The sequence below is a fragment of the Pseudophryne corroboree genome, chromosome 2 (assembly GCF_028390025.1).
Source record: "Pseudophryne corroboree isolate aPseCor3 chromosome 2, aPseCor3.hap2, whole genome shotgun sequence".
In the NCBI taxonomy this organism is placed as follows: domain Eukaryota; kingdom Metazoa; phylum Chordata; class Amphibia; order Anura; family Myobatrachidae; genus Pseudophryne; species Pseudophryne corroboree.
The window spans coordinates 312,248,068-312,263,067 of NC_086445.1; the positions used below are offsets into that span (position 1 = coordinate 312,248,068).

General features: G+C 42.6%; 1 protein-coding gene across 1 annotated transcript; it reads left to right on the forward strand.

The window, feature by feature from the left end:
- Positions 1-2,922: 2,922 nt before the first annotated feature.
- On the forward strand, positions 2,923-7,682 carry BORA (BORA aurora kinase A activator). Its single transcript, XM_063952926.1, has 4 exons — positions 2,923-3,498; positions 3,798-3,929; positions 5,842-6,007; positions 6,139-7,682. Exons 1-4 carry the CDS (start codon positions 2,974-2,976, stop codon positions 6,198-6,200), a joined length of 885 nt encoding a protein of 294 aa, XP_063808996.1. The 5' UTR covers positions 2,923-2,973; the 3' UTR covers positions 6,201-7,682.
- Positions 7,683-15,000: the final 7,318 nt, after the last annotated feature.

Consider the following 15,000-nt stretch of genomic DNA (forward strand, 5'->3'; position numbering starts at 1 on the left):
GGAGCTTTGGTATAGACCCCATGGTCCTTTTTGGAGTCCCCAGCATCCTTTAGGACGTAAGAGAATATAGGATTTTAATACCTACCAGTAAATCCTTTTCTCCTAGTCCGTAGAGGATGCTGGGCGCCCATCCCAGTGCGTACTGTTACTTGCAGTTGTATTTTCGGTTGTTTTCGGTTACACGACGGTTGTGTATCGATTATGTTCAGCTTGTTGCTGTTTTTTTCGTTCATACTGTTATCTGGTATTCCTGCTAATCCAGTTGTACGGTGTGTTTGTGGTGTGAGCTGGTATGTATCTCGCCCTTAGTTTAACAAAAATCCTTTTCCTCGAAATGTCCTTCTCCCCTGGGCAGAGTTCCTATAACTGAGGTCTGGAGGAGGGGCATAGAGGGAGGAGCCAGTTCACACCCAGTAAAAGTCTTAGTGTGCCCATGTCTCCTGCGGATCCCGTCTATACCCCATGGTCCTTTTGGAGTCCCCAGCATCCTCTACGGACTAGGAGAAAAAAATTTTAGTTATTTATTTTTATATATGTATTGTGATATGCAGTGGCACATTATAGTAGCCGCCACCCAGCAATGGTATAATTCACCATAAAAACGATGGCACTCTGAGACTTGAATAGTTGAAGCATATAGATGTATTTAAACCACCAACATTTCGGGGTGCAACCCCCTTTGTCAAGATCTTGACAAAGGGGGTTACACCCCGAAACGTTGGTTGTTTAATACACCTATATGCTTTAACTATTCAAGTCTCAGAGTGCCATCGTTTTTATGGTGAATTAAGTTTATCTAAGTGGGTGGCGCATCGGAGCAATTGGTTTATATGACAGAGTGCCGGCTGAAGATAGATAGATAGATAGATAGATAGATAGATAGATAGATGTTACTTCCTTCCTTTTTTTTTTTTTTTTTTTTTTTTTTGTAAGCAAGATCACATTTCCCGTTCTTAGAATGGGAAATGCTATCTACCCAGATTTACTAATATAAAGTAAAAAAAACACTGCAGTGATAATTATGCCACATTTAGCTGGCCTCACTACGGGTTGTGTACTTCTCTACAGCTTTCACTGCCCCTAGGCAGAAAGAAAAGCTGTGTGGGGTGCTGGCAGTGTGATCAGCTGTGTGTCTGGTGGACACATAGCTCATCACTGTGTAAAATAAATAAAAATTAATACTCTCACCTACCCAGGGATCAGCGCTCTGGTGTGGGCTGCTGGTCATCGGTCTCCCTGCTGCTCCTTTGACCTTCGGTGCAGTAAAGTGATGTTGCAAAGCAGCAGGTCACTTTACAGCACCGGAGGTCACAGCAAACCGGGAGACCTGATGACTGACAGCCGTCCAGGAGCTCCAACCACGTCTGGTGAGTATGAGTTAGTGCTGAAGGAGGGGTTGCGCTGGGGTCGGGGTTTATCCGTTGGTGCCAATGTCGACTGTGCATGCGCAGTATGTTCAGTATTTTTTACTAAAATAAAATCCTGATAATGCTACATATGGACAGAGCTTTCTCGCGAGCTCGGTCTCTGTATGCGATAATTGATATACCTGTGCGATATAGTTGATTAATTATCGCTATGTGGTTGAGTTGATTTTATCACATCCCATCCACATCCTCCGATGCGGATGGATATGAATCTGGCCCCTTAGTCCTGTTGAATTGTCAGCGTTTCCGAACCTTTTACATTTTGTTCTTTTTTCCTGATGAAATAACAAAAGTGAAAGGTTCTGAAACGACAATTCATCAGGACAAAGAGTCTTTATTTTAAGTTGCCAGAGTGCCGCCCTTGTGGATTGCTATATGGACTAACCACCTGCAGTATCTTGTTAACAGGAGGGCATCAACATAATTTCTATTAAACTGAATTGGATATTTAAGTAACATCAAGCAAAATATAGAAAATAAATGAGACTCTGACAGCCCCCATTCAAAACTGTTTAAGTCCTGATATGATGGCTATACAAGTGAATGCACATCCTTTTTGTTGACTTCATGTAGAAAAGAAAGCAGCATGAGGGGATATGCTGTGTAGAAATCTCTTGACATAAACATTTGACTTGCATGGATATAGCTGCCTGAGAGCCTTGTTCTTGACTGGGTGTATTGTAGGGTCCTATAATGGCTGGTCAGTAACAAGGTTCAGCAGTAAAACTTGAAAATTGGAGAGAGCGATGAGTAATGTAGTAAGCTCCATATGATGACTTTGGTTGCATTTTATTATTAGAGCACTAGTAATCTGGTCACTTCAGCTCGTCCCCCCCACCCCCTGTAATACTTAGCCTGTGTCAGCGCAGGGCTCTCTGTGCTGCTCTTTTCACCAAGTGGTGGGCGCTTCTGCTCCTAATGCACATATCCATCTAAGGACATGCTGATCTTGATTATTATATAGATTTGTTTCTTTATTGTTAAGCATTACACTCTTAGGTGACATTTTATATAGTAGTCCATTTGGATCTAATCTGCTGTCTGTAATGCTGGATCTATTCTGGATCCATTTCCTTAACTTTAGTACTCTAATGCCTACTTACTGTGTTGTGACAGATTTCATTTTCACTATATTTTTTTTGTTTTTTTTTAATTTACAAATGTCACACACTAGCATTTCATGTATGTGTATATGCTTCTAATCTGGCAATATATAAAGCTTTCCAAAAAGTTGGCAAAAAAAAGTTTAAAATATCACTGGTCAGTTGTTTTACCTTGTAAAAATCCTGCTCACTAAATGGACTATTTCATTAAAACTCAATATAAATATTTAACAATAAAGTGTGGTTTGGAGCTTTTTTTCCTGCAAGTTTCATGATTTTTCTGTAACAGTATAACGCCTTCCTTTGGAATTTTGTTTGTAGGCAAAAGCATGCCCTTTTATCAATGAGATATCAATGACCCTAACCAACTTTATTACATTTTGTGTACAGAACAGAAGAAGCTATCCTTCCTTTCACCAGAGAGCCTTTCTGCTTCAAAATCCATGGATAACTCCTGTGCCAAAAGTCCTTTAATTGAAGGTTGTTCTCCAATCAAAAGTATTTTTGAAGTTAAATCAAAGCCCTGTAGGGATAACGCACAGTATCGGACTTCACTTTTCCAGATACCATTCCCCATTGATCACTTAGAGGAAGAGGAGAAAGAAAACTCTCCACCTGCCCCCAGGTTGTCACCGGATGGCAGTACTGTAATGCAGCTCCATAACATGGATACTTTTTCAACTAATGGTCACACAGTGGACTCAATGGGCACTCTGACATCTAAAGTATACGCACAGCATGGAGCTATAGAAGCCACAGATATCCTGAAAGACAATGACACTGTAGAAATGGTGGATCCTGGCGAAATTGAAGATGAACACATCTGGGTTAAAGATGCAGTCGTGTCTGATAATACGCCAATGTCCAGTTTCATGACCTGCAATACATTTAGTGTGGAGACTTCCCATATGTGCATGTCTCCCCTAGCGGAGAGCAGTGTCATTCCTTATGACAACAGCAGCATCCAGGTAATATTCTCTCCCACTTTCTATATGTATCTACTGATAATAATTACTGGTACCTGACTGGGTTCCGATTTTCCTCCCTTGGAGTGGATCCTGGTACAAATGACAGTGCTGTGGTGGGAGCAGGGGACTGTGGTAGGTAAATAAGTTTGTTGGGAAAGGGTTGTATGTTCTAAAATGATAGTCTGTGATCTGAACTGGCTGTATGGGAATTGTAAATGGTGCTAACATATAAGTGACTTGCTGTTTCTAATGATCCTGCTTAACTTTCATAACTTCCCTTTGTGTTTGGTTATGTATAGGTGGACAGTGGCTACACTACACAGACATGTGGCTCCAGCATAATGGATGGAATTGGCACAGAGGTGATTTACAGAGAAAATGATACACAGATGTGTGAAAGTCAGAATGGATCTCAAAACTTCAAGGCAAAGGTATGTGTAAGGTTTCTGTTTTGCTCGTACTGTTAACTTGCAAATTGGCACTTGCTCTTCAGTCAATGCACAGATCTAGATTTATATTCATTTATATGCAATACTTGGGTTTTATCTGTTTGTCTTTGTTTTTTATGTTTGGTTAAAGTTTTCCTTCCTACTTCTGCCACTGTTTACTTTCACACAATCCATAAATGTATCCCAGGTTAATAGATAATAAATTTGTGTACATAAATCACTTAGCATATGTGTTTATATTTATCAACGCTAGTGATTTCTTCTTATTGGGACCGTAATTACAAATCTACTAATTTTTCACTATATCACCTTTTTACATTTCAATTACAAACAGTTAACCCTGTGAAACTGAGTTACTGTATTTAGTATTGGTGTGGGTGTTACTGCCTGACTAAAATCATTGCCATGCCTTTGATACTCATCTCATTATGTGCTGTCACAGTTGCTTTCGCTGATACTTCTTGCGCGCCCAGACCAACCAACCAACCAATTCACTGGTTGGAATGAAAATCTGGTAATATACGCGAGCAAGTGACAATCAACCATTTGCTCCCAAACACCTGAAAACAGACAAAAAAGATTATTCCGATAAATTGGCTAAGTGAAACGATTGGCTGGACACATAATCTTAACATGTATTGCTAACTCTAATTACGCTATAATTATTATTATACTTAATCTTAGAAAGTATACTTTTATATTCAAAAGGGAGATTTCTATCAGCTCATTTGTGCTACTTCAGACTTAAGGGGGAGACGTACTAAGTTTTGAAAATTTGATAAATTTCACAGTGATAAAGTATCAGCAAATCTCCCAACTGCCATGTTACAGGCTGGGTTTAAAAAATGACAGGAGCTGGTTGGTTGGTACTTTATCACCATACAATTTATCACTTTTTCAGGACTTAGTACATCTGACACTAGATCATGTACATCTGACACTAACTGGGCCAGGGGTATGGGTCGTTGGGTCGACTCAACTTAGGTCGACCATGGAAGGTTGACAGGGACAATAGGTCAACATGGTCATTAGGTCAACATGTAGTAAGTGGGTCGACAGGTCAAAAGGTCAACATCGGTTTTTGGACTCTTTTTGGTGTTGTTTTATTCGTAAAGTGACTGGGAACCCCAATTAGTGCACCATGTCCCCTCGCATGTTACAGTTCCCAATTGTAGTCCACGTGGATCGTCAAGTATGAAAGTCCAAAAAATGAATTTTTTTTTAAACTCATATCAACCTTTTGACATGTCGACCTAATGACTGTCGATCTAAGCTGTGTTGACCTAACGACCGTATACCCTGGGCCAGTAGGTGCCAGTTTCCTCTTTAGAACAAGCAGGGATGGTCCGCTCCTTTTGTACTCTGACACAAAATGACAGTAACAGCAATTGAAAGTAAAGAAAGAGGTGGGTGTTGGGATGCATTTAGCATCTCGATGGTAAGTAAAAATACTTATCCCGTCTGACGTCGAGCAGTATTTTATACCGAACCTGGGTGTTAACTATATGCTCTTGGCCTTCATATTCTTTTCCAGAATGCGAAAATGTGGCCACTACTTACCAGTAACTGTTTCTTAACCTAATTAGTGTGGGTTTTTTTTTTTTTACATAAATCTTATCATGCTAAGGAGGATACTGGGGCAGATGTATTAAGCCTTGAAAAGAGATAATCAAGTCCTACAGCATTGATAAGTGCAAGGTGATAACGCACCTATCATTTTTCAAATCTGTAATGATTGGCTGGTGCGTTATCACCTTGCACTTATCACTGCTTTATTCCTTCTCCAGGTTAATACATCTGCCCCACTGTGTGGCTGCCAAGCAAACTTGTATTGAAACTGGGTTTTTTTTTCCCGTTATGACTGTTTGTAATGAATCCTACTCTTTCTGTTAAGGAGTTTTCAGCATCAGAAGTTAATGGTTTTAAAATGCAAGAACCAGAGTCTCCAGAATGTGAACGTCAGATTCGTAAAACAAGCCATAAATCTCATCATCCAGCGCTGCACTCTGGGATTTGGAAGCTCAGCAGTGACCCTCTATTTAACCGCCTCAATAAGAATGGTATGTTTACAATTTGTTTTTATAGAAACCTGTTCAATTCCAAGCAAGAGTAGTACAAAATGAAGGGAAAGGGTTATTCTAGATGCATAACTAAACTTATATTAACATTTTAATCCTTTAATCCTCTTTAGCACGGCTTCAGAGCCCACAACAAGCTATGGATGGAAAACCTGTGTTGCATTACTTGCAATAACTTCTGACATGAAAAAGTTTCACCTTCCCGACTGTAAACACGGATACACTTGATGTACATTGTACCAATGAATGTGAAGAGATGGTTTGGATCCACTAACCTAAAAGTATATTTATTAATTTAGCGACATCGCTGGGTGCCGCCTCACCAAGAGTTTTTAAGGACTATTCAAAGATGCAGAATAAAGTGAACATTTCAGAGTAACCGGTTTCTGAAAAGTAGACTGTTCAAATGTTCTTCATGTTATGATGGTTTTCTCATTTAATATAAATTCTAATTGTGGGTTTTCTTTTGTAACCTTTTTCACTGACTTTCATATTGTGCTGCTTGGAAAAAAATTTTTTTCCTTGGAGAGCTGAAGAGCAGTAGACTGTGTAATATTGATAAGTAAGCACATTTCCAAATGATTGATGTATACACTAGGAAAGAGGTTACTATAAACATTGAGATCCCATTATTACTTGTATAGTAAATTATGCAGTCCTTTAGTCACCACATTTACGCTTCGTTTGTGCTCAATACTGCAGTCCAGTTTCTGTAAACACTAGCCTTATAAATGTGCTTGGTATTGGTCATTTCACCAGCCAGTGACAATCTAGGGTTGGATGTTATGGAGTTCATTGAACGTGTGGGATGCTGGCCAAACTCAGACCTTTTTTTTTTTTTTTTTTAGGAAGGGGTTGTCATTATGGTTTTGCCTTTGAAATGACTGCCCCTTTAAAAAAAAAAAAAAAGTCCAAGTTTGCTGCATCCCGCACGTCAGGCGAACCCAAACTCCATGACCTCATACTGCTGCTGTAGAGGCTATTACTAGTAAGAATAATGGTATTCTATAAATTCAATATTATTGACCCGGTATGGTCTGCAAATGTGAATATTTACAATCTATTTTAGAGCAATGAAGTGTCTAATAACTTTTTAATGTGTTTTCCCTTCTTTCCCCTTCCCTCCCACCCCCCTCCCCCTTCCTTGAGCAAGGGTTGATTTTATAACTGGAGGTCGCAATTCCTAAAACATATATATGTGAAATTATGAATGGTGTTACTTATTTTGTCCCGATTTTTTCCAAGTTGTGTTTTATAGTCCATGTTAGTTAGACACACCCTCTGATTGCCTAATGATGACTGAAGTGATTATATGTGGTTATGTTCAACAGGAGGGGGTTTAGTGTTAATAACGATGAATAAATAATTGCTGCTGGAGTGTAACATAAAATGTAATCTCTGGTCATCGACGCGAGAATGTTGCACGTGGTCTTTTGTGTATAGAGAAGGCCCAATATTCTCCATCGATTTTTGTACAATGTTTAATATTGTGGTTCCAGAGTTTTGCTGCTCCTCTCATAGGAGAGGCCTTACATTTTGTATCTTATGTAAATAAGTGGCTAACGGTTTGGAGGCAGTGTTTACTAGAATTTTGTTTTAGGGATTATTGCCAAACCATGTCAAATCATCTATTAGAATAAATGTTATTTTTATTTGAGTTGTGCCGTGTTTTTCGTTTAGTGTTTTTTTTTTTTCATTTAGGTTTTTTTTTTTTTTTTGTCATTTAGTGTTTTTTCTATTGTATGTTTCTGCAGCGGTGTACACTGTGTTCCACAGGGAATACATCGGGGTGTAGAGATGGATCTTAATCCAGGGGCACCAACAAGCTAAAGCTTTAGACTGTCCCAGGATGCATTGCGGTGCCTCCTCTATATAACCCCGCCTCCAGGCACTGTGAGCTCAGTTTTAGAGTTGCTGCCTGCATAAGCAGGTCACTTAAGAGGGGGGGCTGCGCACGCAGACCTGAAAAAGCTATTTAGAAGACTTCAAGGGCTGCAGCACTTCATATGTCAGTGTGACATACTGTGCTGTGTCTCCATCCTCTCCCCAGCGGCGTTGCATACTCCCACTGGCTCTGGTCCTGCGTACTTGCGGCAGACACGATCCGGAACCTAGGCACACCACCACAGACACTCTCCTGGATCGCGTGGCTGCTTCTCAGGGAGCAGGTAAGAGGGTCCCCCAGGCGGGACCCGTCATTAAATCGCGTCGCGGTCTAAGGAGATGGACCACGATGCTGGAGTGGACACTGTGGCCATACAGGGACCCCACTATATCCACCAGGGCAGGGGAGCACAGGTCGGGTAATAAATTATCCATTTTTAATAAGGCTCCATAGTACCAGGTGGTGAGGACCAGCATAGGAGATAAGGCGCTTGACCTGTAGCCCCTTCCCCAGTTCTGGGCACCATCTGCTGCTGGTGTTCCCACCCTGGATCTGCCTCACACTCTCCTTCACTCCCTGACTGAGACGCTGGGCGCCATCTTCTCACAGTAGCTGCTACTGGTCTCTGGGACTGCAGGGCAAGGTCTCCTCAGCAAATCCGCCTGATTTATCAGCACTGTGATTCTATAGACACTTAAGTATTCTACATGTAATTTTAAGACTGCGTTAGTTAAGAACAAAAATTTACAAGGAAGTTACTCTTAAAGAAATTTTTCAAAATAAAGGAGGGAGACTCCATAGTAGCAGATAATGTTGACATCCCTAGTTTTAAACCTAGGTCCATGTTTTAACCAGCCTATCTTAAGGGATGTTTTGTAGAAACGTTTGTCAATCTAGTAAAGGAAGATTTGTGAGAAATTAGAATTGGATAAAATAAAATACAACTTGACCCCACAAGAGAGAAGAGCTATTAAAACTCTTACCTCAGATAAAGAACTCATTATCAAGCCTGACGATAAGGGGGGCGGATTTGTTCTTCTTGATAAGAAAGATTATGAGGTAGAAATATACCGCCAATTGGGGGATAAGGTCACCTATAAAAAGATGCGGGGCGACCCTACCAAGAAGATTCAATCCCAATTAAAGGAACTGATGGATAAATACAATAAAAACAGGTGTTATAACGGAAGCTGAAGGTAAATTTTTATTCATCAAGTACCCGGTAGTAACCACTATTAATGTTTTACCTAAAATGCATAAGAGTCTTAATAATCCCCTGGGTAGACCTATAGTCTCCGGGGTTGACTCAATGACTGCAAATTTATCACAAATGATTAACTTCCATCTGCAACCTTTTGTTGCATGTAATTGGTCGAATCTAAAAGATACGGCTGACGTTTCACGAATCTTGAAGGATAATACATGGAAAAACAACTACTATTTAGTGACGGCTGATGTCAATGCCTTATACACCATTATGGACCATCAGCAATGGTTAAGAGCGGTAAAAGAAATCATGTTGAAGTCAAATCTGTCAATGAGCCTGCAGGATTTTATATTAGCCAGTATAAATTTTATTCTTTACAGTAATTTATTTTATTTTTAAAGAGAAGTTTTTTATGCAGAAATTTGGTACTGCCATGGGCACTAGGTTCGTCCCTAGCTATGCCAACATTTTCATGGGTGCCTGGGAAGATAACTATATATGGACCGGAGGTGTGCATGGGGCAAATCTAGTGTCCTGGCATAGGTACATCGACTATGTTTTATTTATTTGGGAAGGAGAAAAGGAAACTTTAGACCTTTTTTGTACTTACCTTAATAATAATGAGAACCATTTTAAACTGACGTTCGATACGAGTCAGAAGGAGGTGAATTTTCTAGACCTCACCATATATGTTGAGGAGGGTTTGATTAAAACCAAAACATTTGTTTAAACCAACAGACTCGAGAGCATATATTAATAAGTTTAGCTGTCATCACGATAATTGGCTGAACAGTATCCCTGTCAGCCAGTTTAAAAGGCTTAAAAGAAATTGTTCTGACCAATCGGTTTTTATATCTCAAGCTTCTACAATGGAGGAATGTTTTTTTGACTGTGGTTATGATAAGGAAGTAATAAAACAATCATTGGAAGAGGTTTCTAAGTTATAGCAGATTTGTTGGTATCAAAAAATAAGAACAACAGTGGAAAGGATGATAGATATAAATGGGCTTTCACCACAAATTATTCTTCCCAGCATAAGAAAGTTCAAAATATCTTGAGGAGTAGAATTACCCGATAGACCTGTCTGCATCTACAGAAAACACCCAATTTACAATCCAAATTGGTTCAGAGTTTCCATCAAACACCTCCAAGTGGACCAATAATAACTTTAGAGGGGTTCCATAGATGCGGATCATGTATAGCCTGTAAAAATATTGTCAACACATTTGGAAATATGAAAGTGGAAATTACTATTAATGACAGGAAGTGTATTGTGAAAGAATTTATCACTTGCCATTCGGTCAACGTGATTTATTGTATTGAGTGTAGTTGTAATAAAGTCTATATTGGACGGACGAGCAGGGCATTGAAGGTCAGGTTGGGAGAGGACCTCTGGAACATTAAGAGGACTAGAGACCCATGACTTGTCTTTACATTTCAAAAAAAATCATAATTATGACCCTAGGGAAATTAAAAACTTCTATGCGTTAAAAAGGATCAAATCAGATACTAGAGGGGGTGATTTGCAAAAGAAATTGGCAAGGGCTGAAATGCAGGCCATTTTTTAAATATAAAACTTTAGAACCAGGGGGACTGAAATAAAGATTTTGAAACAAAATGGTTTCTATGAATTTAATATAAGACTCCATTTTGTTTCTATTAGTTTTAGATGTTGCATTTTATTGTATTTTCTCTTGCGTCCTAGGGGATGCTGGGGACTCCGTAAGGACCGTGGGGTATAGACTGGCTCCGCAGGAGACATGGGCACTCTAAGACTTTAGATGGGTGTGAACTGGCTCCTCCCTCTATGACCCTCCTCCAGACCTTAGTTAGATCCTGTGCCCAGAGGAGACTGGATGTACTGCAGGGGAGCTCTACTGAGTTTCTCTGTAAATACTTTTGTTAGGTTTTTATATTTTTAGGGAGCACTGCTGGCAACAGGCTCTCTGCTTCGTGGGACTGAGGGGAGAGAAGCAGACCTACTTTACTGATAGGCTCTGCTTCTTAGGCTACTGGAAACCATTAGCTCCAGAGGGTCGGAACACAGGTGTCGTCCTCGCTGTTCGTCCCGGAGCCGCGCCGCCGTCCTCACAGAGCCGTAAGATAGAAGCCGGGTAAATATATGAAGTAAGAAGACAACAAAGGCGGCAGAAGACTTTAGTTCTTCAGAGAGGTTCCCGCGCAGCGGTCACGTTGCGCGCCATTGCTCCCACAACACACACGGGCACAGCAAGGGCGTAGGGGGGGGCGCCCTGGTCAGCAATAATTACCTCACATAACACTGGCACCATTGTTCGATACTGCGGAGGCAGTATATTATAAAACCCCCGCCAGTATAAAAAAATGAGCGGGACCGAAGCCTGCCGTTGAGGGGGCGGGGCTTGATCCTCCAGCACTAACCAGCGCCATTTTCTCCACAGCATGCTGCAGAGAAGCTGCTTCCGGACTCTCCCCTGTTGAACCAAGTAACGGGACAAAAAACGAGGGGGGGGGGCACATTTATTTGGCGCAAATCATATATATATAAAAAAGCGCTGTATAGGCTGGGACTGTGTTTTCAGTGTCTAGTGGCTCTGGGTGTGTGCTGGCATACTCTCTGTCTCTCCAAAGGGCCTTATTGGGGGGGGGGGGGGGCTGTCCCCATATTCATATATCCCAGTGTGTGTGGGGGTGTCAGTACGTGTGTGTCGACATGTCTGAAGCGGAAGGCTCGTCTAGGGAGGATGCAGAGCAGATGGTGGTGGTGTCTCCGTCTGCACAGCCGACACCTGATTGGTTGGACATGTGGAATGTGTTAAATGCTAATGTGACTTTATTACATAAGAGTTTGGACAATGCAGAGTCCAAGGACAAAACAGGGAGTCAATCCATGGCTTTGACTGTGTCACAAGACCCTTCAGGGTCCTATAAACGTCCCTTTTCCCAGGTAGCAGACACTGATACCGACACGGATTCTGACTCCAGTGTCGACTATGATGATGCGAGGTTGCACCCAAGAGTATTCAATATATGATTATTGCAATAAAAGATGTACTACATATCACAGAGGACCCTTCTGTCCCTGACACGAGGGTCTGCATGTTTAAGGGAAAGAAACCTGAGTTAACGTTTCCCCCATCTCATGAGCTGAACGCTTTATTTGAAAAGGCTTGGGAAACTCCAGACAAGAGACTGCAGGTTCCCAAGAGAATTATTATGGCGTATCCTTTCCTCTCAAAGGACAGGTTATGGTGGGAATCCTCGCCCACGGTGGTCAAGGCCTTGACGCGCTTATCCAAAAAGGTGGCGCTCCCGTCCCCAGACACGGTGGCCCTAAAGGATCCTGCGGATCGCAGGCAGGAAACTACCTTAAAATCAATATATGCGCATACGGGAGCCCTACACAGGCCTGCAGTAGCGTCTGCATGGGTTGGTAGCGCAATTGCAGCGTGGGTAGATAACTTGTCATCTGACATTGACGTCTTAGATAAGGATAGTATTTTGCTGACCTTGGGTCACATTAAGGACGCAGCGTTATATATGAGAGAGGCTGCGAGAGATATTGGGCTGTTGGGTTCAAGAGCCAATGCCATGGCAGTTTCTGCTAGAAGATCCTTGTGGACCCGTCAATGGACAGGTGATGCTGATTCAAAGAGACATATGGAGGCTTTGCCTTACAAGGGTGAAGTTTTATTTGGGGAGGGCCTCGCGGACCTGGTTTCCACGGCTACCGCGGGTAAGTCGTCTTTTTTGCCTTATGTTCCCCCACAGCAAAAGAAAACACCTCCATACCAGATGCAGTCCTTTCGGTCGCAGAAGTTCAGAAAGGGTCGGGGCTCTTCCTTCCTCGCCAGAGGTAGAGGGAAAAAAACACCAGCTACAGCTAGTTCCCAGGAACAAAAATCCTCCCCGGCCTCTACAAAATCCACCGCATGACGCTGGGGCTCTGCTGCGGGAGTCCGCACCAGTGGGTGCACGTCTTCGTCTCTTCAGCCAGGTCTGGGTTCAGTCGGATCTGGATCCTTGGGTGATCGAAATTGTATCCCAAGGCTACAAACTGGAGTTCGAAGATGTGCCTCCACACCGATTTTTCAAATCGGCCTTACCAGTTTCTCCCCCAAAGAGGGAAACCGTTTCAGCTGCCATACAAAAACTGTCAGCAGGTGATTATCAAGGTTCCCCTAGGGCAACAGGGGAAAGGGTTTTATTCAACCCTGTTTGTGGTCCCGAAGCCGAATGGCTCGGTCAGACCAATTCTGAATCTAAAATCCCTAAACCTATATTTGAAAAGGTTCAAATTCAAGATGGAATCTCTCCGGGCAGTGATCTCCAGCCTTGAAGGGGGGGATTTTATGGTGTCACTAGACATAAAGGATGCTTACCTTCATGTCCCCATATATCCTCCTCATCAGGCGTACCTGAGATTCGCTGTGCAGGATTGTCATTACCATTTTCAGACGTTGCCGTTTGGGCTTTCCACGGCCCCGAGAATTTTCACCAAGGTGATGGCGGAAATGATGGTGCTCCTGCGCAAGCAGGGGGTCACAATTATCCCATACTTGGACGATCTCTTGATAAAGGCAAGATCGAGAGGTCAGTTACTAAAGAGCGTGTCTCTCTCCCTGAGAGTACTACAACAACATGGCTGGATTCTAAATCTACCGAAGTCGCAGTTGGTTCCGACAACTCGGCTGTTGTTTTTGGGCATGGTTCTGGACACTGAAAAAAAGAGGGTTTTTCTCCCAATGGAAAAAGCCCAGGAACTCCAGAGCATGGTCAAGGACCTGCTGAAACCAAAAAAAGCGTCAGTTCATCAATGCACTCGAGTATTGGGAAAAATGGTGGCGGCCTACGAGGCCATTCCGTTCGGCAGGTTCCATGCAAGTACCTTTCATGGGGACCTTCTGGACAAGTGGTCAGGGTCCCATCTACGGATACATCAGAGGAAAAGCCTGTCCCCCATGCCAGGGTCTCTCTCCTGTGGTGGCTCCAGAGTGTTCACCTTCTAGGGGGTTGCAGGTTCAGCATTCAAGATTGGGTTCTTGTGACCACGGACACGAGCCTCCGAGGATGGGGAGCTGTCACACAAGGAAGAAATTTTCAGGGAATATGGTCAAGCCAGGAGGCTTGTCTACACATCAATGTGCTGGAATTAAGGGCCATATACAATGGCCTGCAACAGGCGGAGAGTTTTCTTTGCAACCTACCCGTTCTGATCCAATCAGACAACGTCACAGCCGTGGCGCATGTAAACCGCCAGGGCGGGACAAGGAGCAGAGCAGCAGTGCCAGAAGCCACCAGGATTCTTCGCTGGGCGGAAAATCATGTAAGCGCTCTGTCAGCTGTCTTCATTCCGGGAGTGGACAACTGGGAAGCAGACTTCATCAGCAGACACGATCTCCATCCAGGAGAGTGGGGACTTCATCAAGAGGTCTTTGCAGAGATAACAAGTCGTTGGGGACTTCCTCAAATAGACATGATGGCGTCATGCCTCAACAAAAAGCTTTGGACGTATTGTTCCAGGTCAAGGGACCCTCAGGCAGTGGCGGTGGAGGTCTATGTGTTCCCTCCACTTCCACTCATCTCAAAAATATTGAGAATCATAAGACGAACAAGAGTGCAGACAATACTCATTGTTCCAGATTGGCCTCTAAGGGCCTGGTGTTGAGATCTTCAGGAAATGATCGCGGAAGATCCGTGGCCTCTTCCTCCCAGGGAGGACCTGTTGCAACAGGGGCCCTGTGTGTTCCAAGACTTACCGCGGTTACGTTTGACGGCATGGCAGTTGAACACCAAATCCTAGCTAGGAAAGGTAGTCTGGGGGAAGTCAACCCTACTCTAATCAAAGCTAGAAAGGAGGTAACGGCAAAGCATTATCGCCGCATCTGGAGGAAATATATTTCT